Source organism: Diabrotica virgifera, chromosome 6 (genome assembly GCF_917563875.1).
Source record: "Diabrotica virgifera virgifera chromosome 6, PGI_DIABVI_V3a".
Classification (NCBI taxonomy): Eukaryota; Metazoa; Arthropoda; class Insecta; order Coleoptera; family Chrysomelidae; genus Diabrotica; species Diabrotica virgifera.
Window position 1 is genome coordinate 27541466 of NC_065448.1, and position 6565 is coordinate 27548030.

The 6565-nt window shown below is 33.8% G+C and overlaps 1 protein-coding gene across 1 annotated transcript; it reads left to right on the forward strand.

The window, feature by feature from the left end:
* Positions 1–1029: 1029 nt before the first annotated feature.
* On the forward strand, positions 1030–3890 carry LOC126885847 (uncharacterized). Its single transcript, XM_050652608.1, has 2 exons — positions 1030–2198; positions 2258–3890. Exons 1-2 carry the CDS (start codon positions 1030–1032, stop codon positions 3888–3890), a joined length of 2802 nt encoding a protein of 933 aa, XP_050508565.1.
* Positions 3891–6565: the final 2675 nt, after the last annotated feature.

Here is a 6565-nt window from a genome sequence, read left to right on the forward strand (position 1 = left end):
ATTTACCCAGCAAGAAACACGAAAATAAACTTAAACACAATGTGTGTCTGGCACTGGCCTATGTTAAAAACATCTGCGGACAATATGCACTCCCGGCTTACAGTTTGTATCAGTCATCGTAGTTATTGTTTTTTTAGTAAAGGAAGCCCCTTGACCTTGAGACCCTAAGGATTATTTTTCGTTTTACTGTTTGTTTATTACTGTCGACGACTGTCGTTATTTGAGACAGCGGTTGTGCGAGTTTGCAAATTCTACGTCCGTCGCGTCGCCAGAAATCTTTTGGATTAACTAACGCCTTATCACTTAGTTCCGGTTCCGAAAGACACGAATTATTATGTGACGTGCGCTTTTACTTCGGGATTAGTTGAATAGTGGCGTAGAAGGATAATAATAAACATTTACCTACTTATAAATTAACCAATAACGTTATATTACTTAAGCCGATTTATTAGAGTGGAAGTTTAAGGTAGGAAATAATTATTTAAAATAATTTTTACTATACAGGGTGTTTCAACACTATACACCGTGTCCGGAAAGTCGCGGATAAACAGTACAAGGTGTTATTCTGTACTAAAAGTTCGTATTTTTTTTAAATAAACACATTAATAAATTAGGCAGGTGCAAGCTTTCTGTTTAAATCATTCGATTAAAATAAATTCTCGTACACTCTGTTTCATCTTCTTTCCCAAACAAAAAATTTACTTACTTTTAGTGTTTTGTAGTATTGTTAAGTTCTGTAAAAAACTATAAAATTTGTAAAAATCTATTGCTTTCAAGTGTTTTTTTACGTCTAATTCGCAAACAAATCGTTTTTGGGCGTTTGTTTATAAAGCAAGAATGTTGGTTGTGATGTCTCCTACCACGTTTAACGGTTTGTAGGTATAGTTATGAAATACTCTGTATAAACATGCTCAAAAAGCGCCTATTCTAGCTGTTCAATAATTATGAAATTTGTTACGTTAGGACGAAAACTGCTTGTATGATAGCCGTCAGAACCAATATACTAAGTGAATAAAAAATCAAATACCAATGCCACCAAAACGAAAAGGAGGACAAGAAAAAAAACTAGAAAGGGAGAAGAAAAAACGATGTGAAATAGCAAAAAAATGTCACTCTTTGGATAATTTGCTCAATAGTTATTCTGTTCCTTCAACTTCAGGGGTAGAAAGTGATATTAACACGGAAAAACAAGAGCAAGAGCAAAAATCCGAAGAAAATTTACCGGTTTCAGAAACTAAATTTGAAACTGAGTTAAAGCTGTCAGAGGACTCGGACGACGACATAGAGACAAGTGATGAAAGCGATAGTGAAGCTAATGTAAAAAAGGCACTTAAAGACGAAGAGGCGCTACTAAAGCTGGGACAGCCGAAAGAGACAGAATCTGGCAATTTCTTCGACCGTCCCGATCCCAATAAATTACAGCTATTTTTTGAATTCCATCCAAAGGTACCTGTCGCACAAAAAGATGTACCTTTCAATGTGGAAAAAGCGTTTACGCGTAATAATAAAACAAAAAGGAAATGGTTGAGCTATAGTGAAGAAAGAAAGGCACTTTTCTGCACAATTTGTCTTGCTTATTCAGTTGAGAGTAATAAAGATCAAAGTTCTGCTTTTGCAAGAGGTATGTCTGATTGGAAACATGTATATCAGCGAATAAATGAGCATGAAAGTTCAATCAGTCATGGAAAAAACTGCGAAACATATTTCATGTATATTAAAAATCAAACAATTGAAAAAATACTTTTTGGAAACGTTGTTGAAATGAGAAATAAAAAAGTTGCAAGCAATCGGCACGTTTTGGATGTTATTATTGATGTTATAAAACTAATTGGCAAACGAGGACTTTCTTATCGGGGCACAGCAAATGAAGCTGCATACAATCTAGAAAATGAAAACCTAGATCATGGTAATTTTTTGGAAATAATCTTACTTTTATCGAAATTTGATGTTATTTTGAAGAAACATTTGGACGCCATTGTTAAAAAAAGCAAAAGTTATCACAATAGAAAAATCAAACGTCGAGCTGGAAATTTCTACACATTTTTGTCAAAAACTACTGTAAATTCAATCATTGTCATAATCACAGAAATTATTCTAAAGAAGATTTCTTCAGAGATACAGACTGCCACTATGTTCTCTATAGAAATAGACAGCACTCAAGATATTTCAGTAACAGACCAATGTTCAGTTGTAACAAGGTATGTTAAATTGTAAGTATAATAAAATCTTCACCTTTGCTTATTTTATTTTATTTCAGGTATGTTTACAACGGAACAATTCACGAACGCCTTCTTGCAGTTGTTCCTTGTCACAATTCAACAGGGAAGGGATTTCATACCATGATTCATGACATACTGGTAAAAAATGGTTTGGATGAAAAAAATTGTATTGCTGACTCTACTTATGGGGCGGCTAATATGCAAGGGAGATATTCGGGATTCTCCAGTTTCATGGTCCAGGAAAATTCAAATCATGTTCATGTTTGGTGTTATGTGCATATTTTAAATCTTGTTCTGACAGACATTTTTAAATCCCACATTAAGGCCGCATCATTTTTTTCATTACTGAATTGTATAGCAGCATTTTTTAAAGAATCTCATCAACGCATGGGTTACTGGTTGGACATTGGTAACAATGCTAGATCACAGAAACTTCAGTTGATAGGAGAAACTCGTTGGTGGTCAAAGGAAGCAGCGCTCAGTAAAATTTTTGGTAATTTAAATGAACCTAATAAAGCACTGTACGTTGATTTAATTGACATTCTTAATACAATTGAAAATTCACAAAAAATTAAGCCAGATGCAAGAGCGACTGCTGCAAATTACAAAGCACAATTACTGAAATACGAAAATATTTTAATTGGGCACATATTCTTAAAACTGTTCTCTATAACAGGCCCTTTATCAAGATATATTCAGACAACAGGGTTAGATTTATTAAAATGTAACTTTATGGTTAATGATTCTATACTGAGTTTAAAAAAAATGCAACGAAATTTTCCAGACATTGAAGCATCTGCAGATAAATTTGTAGGGTGGGCTAAACTCTCTTTTGAAAGGAGAGACTTCGAATTTTTTATTGAAGAACAATTGCACGAGTTTCGATCAAAAAAGAAAAAGAAATTCTTTGATGAGAAAACTTCTGATGAAATCCCAGTAAGCCCAAAAGAAAATTTTAGAATTGTTTTTTTTAACGTTATTGCGGATACTGCAGTAGAATCAATCAGTAGAATATTTGCAAACAACGCTGAATTATGTAGGGATCTGAACATTTTAGATCCAAATAATTTTGAAGAAATCGCCAAAGGTGAGCTACCTGAGAATTCTCTAAAAATATTGTCAGAAAAATTAATACAGTTTGATTCTTCTGCAACTCCTGCAAAGTTGAAAGAAGAGTTAGCAAGCTTTGCAAGCAACTGGAAACATATTAAATTAACAATTGAAGATTCATATGAAATAAATTATGCTAGACTTGATGTGGAGTTAGACGACTCTTCTTCTGCACAGTCAGATGTAGACGAAGATGACTGTATAACAAAACAGAGTACAAAATCAAGGGTGTGCATCGAATCTAACAAATGTCAGAACTGTGTCATTTGTTGCTACGGTTCAATTTTAAAATATAATTTGTTTAAGGGGGCTTATTCCACGCTGGTATTGGCTTATCAATATATACTTTCATTGCCCATCTCGCAAGTGGCATGTGAACGATCGTTTTCAACTTTAAAATTTATCAAAAATAGATTAAGAAACTCCTTGTCTGATAATAGACTCGAGTCGTTCATGCTGATGAATATTGAAAATGATATACTGAGCGATATCAACAATGATGAAATTATTAATCGTTTGGGTCAAACAACCAAATTAATGAAGGACGCTTTAATGTATTAATATAATAAATAATAGGTAACAGGTAACCATTTAGTGATAGCTATATATGTAAAACGATATTTCATTCACCTATAGTTTATAACACATTAATTTGTTATTTATATATCTTAAATATCTTAATATAGAATTTTCTAGAGCAAACTTTGTATTTTAGATTCCAAGTTTCTATAGTTTAAAAAAATCAAAAAAACTCCCATGTATATATATATATATATATATATATATATATATATATATATATATATTTAAATTTTGGGCCGCCGTCGTTTATTCTCCCGGTAGAATTTTACTTGCCCATCCGCCCCTGCACCAGGGCATTCACATCCCCACACTGTCCACATCCAGACTCGGTATAAATTACATACAATATAAAATATAAATAAACAAATTATTGAAATTTTGCTAACAAAAATAAAAATGCTTTTTTTGACAATTGAGAAGTTAGCTACGACGGACTACATAGAGAAATAAAAACAAGTTGTTATTTCTCTACTCTATGCGGACTACGGACAATGAAGACATTTCAGTGTTGCCATGTGTTCTTAGAATAAATCGGGAACGAGCATGTACAGGTCCGGATCTAGGAACCGCGCGACCACGCATTGCGGGGGTGGGGCGGCGGCGGCCTGTTGTAGGGGCGGCGGCGGCCTGTTGTATGGGCCGTGAGCCCAAGAAAGGCTGATTCATTGAAAGGCTGATAAGAAACTTGTTAGAAATTGAGATTTTGTTTTATGGTGCATATTGATAATGATAATTAATAATTTCCAACGTTAATTTGTACGCGCGTTTAAAATAGGCCTACCTAATATTATGTTAAATTCACGTTTTAAAAAACATGAGAGTTGATGGTATTGTCTTCATTGACACGTGAATCCGATGTGACTTTCAAGAAGTTGAATCCAACAATATGGGCTTCAAGACATGAATCTATTTTGACAATAAAACTTAAGATTCCCAGATACATATTATGAAAGCAGAAAGGATTTTGCTTGAAAGCAAAAAACACAACGAAATTGCAGAAGCAAACCAGTGACGAATCTAGACATTTGCCTTGGGAGGCGAAATTTGCCTTAGGGGGAAACTTCCAATGAAACACCAACCAAAGGACATAAAAAGGATAAACCAAAATTATAATATATTTTGGTGTAATATATTTTTGTTTCAACAATTATTTTCTTTAATTTTGGACCTATTATTGGGGGAATTTCTCCTTTTTCCCCCCGTAGACCCGCCACTGAAGCAAATAAATTTGTAAAAGCAATGGACAGTTTTAAATTCATTATTATGACTCTTATTCTATCTATGCCTCTTCTTAAATACTTCAAGGTAAAGAAACATATCTGGAAAAAGTGGCGCAGACTCTAAAAATACGAGTAAAGACCGTTTACAGAACATTCGAGAAGACTACCCAAAATTAGAAAAAGAATCTACTACTAATCTTAGTTCCAAATGGCAAGTAGACCCCGTGTTTGCTAGTACTCAACAGAGCAAAGAGAAAAGGCATTTTGATGAATTAGTAAAGAACCATAGATTTTATGATGAAGAGACCTCTTTCAAGGTCAAGGTGTTCTTTGCTCTAGTAGATGTGGTAAATGGTCAGATTGCACAACGGTTCAATTCTCTGCAGTGTGTAGTTGTTATATTTTCATGCAAATTTCCTACTATGCTTGTAATACTGACAGAGAATTAACATTATAATTTTTGAACTGTTGATGACATCGTAAAGTGCCTTAAAACTCACTATTTTAATCATAATTTTTCAAAATTTTCCTGGTGAAGTTTCCGGACCACGAGGGGGTCCTCCTGGGGGTATTTCACCCGGAGGGTAATATTCCCATACCCCCGGTAGGCACCAAAAATGCCTAGAACCGCTCATGGGAGGCCCTTCGTGTGGTTTGCAGGTTTGCAGGGGGGGCCAAAATTTGTAGATCCGGGCCTGAGCATGTGACATATTGTGACATATCTTATTAATTTATTAACATGGAAAACATAAACTAGATAAAATAACGAGAAAATTTTTTAATTATGTCGAAATACCAAGATTTCAGTATCAATAATAAATAATTTAAGATTTTTGGGGTCCGAGAAGTTAGCTACTGATCATAGATAAAAGTGTTCTACCATTCTACCTTTTATAATATAAATCATATTATAATTTATTACAATTAAGTTTGAAACATCTGAATATGTAGTTCTGCTTGCCTTCCCTTAATATAGTCTGTTCGTTAAGCTCAGACACAACTGGCTAGTGATTTTAGTAATTGCCAGTTTGGTAAAATTGGCAAGAAAAATCATTACTAAATAGTTAATAATTACTAAATAGTTAGTAATTTTGCCAAAATTGGCCAAAAACAAAAAAATTACATACCTACTAAAATCACTAGCCAGTTGTGTCTGAGTTTAGCAAAACCGACTACTTTTATAACAAATATTTTTGTAATCAAGCAAACACTAAACACATCAAAATAGCGTGTGACAAAAGATACAGTCACTGCGCACGTTAAATAATGACGTCACTGGCTTGATCAGAGTTGGGTTGGATACTGAAAAAAAGTATCCGGATACTCGAAATGTATCCGGATACTTTTTAAAAAAGTACGAATACTTTCATTTAAAAATATATTCGGATACAAGTATCCGGATATTTTTTTCGGATAGGTACTTCCTAGGATACT

What these genes read in the sequence shown, in the direction of transcription:
- LOC126885847 (XM_050652608.1), top strand. Translation starts at nt 1,030, where the DNA reads ATGCCACCAAAACGAAAAGGAGGACAAGAAAAAAAACTAGAAAGGGAG. An exon ending in CAATGTTCAGTTGTAACAAG is followed by an intron (nt 2,199 to 2,257) that starts GTATGTTAAATT and finishes ATTTTATTTCAG; the next exon opens with GTATGTTTACAACGGAACAA.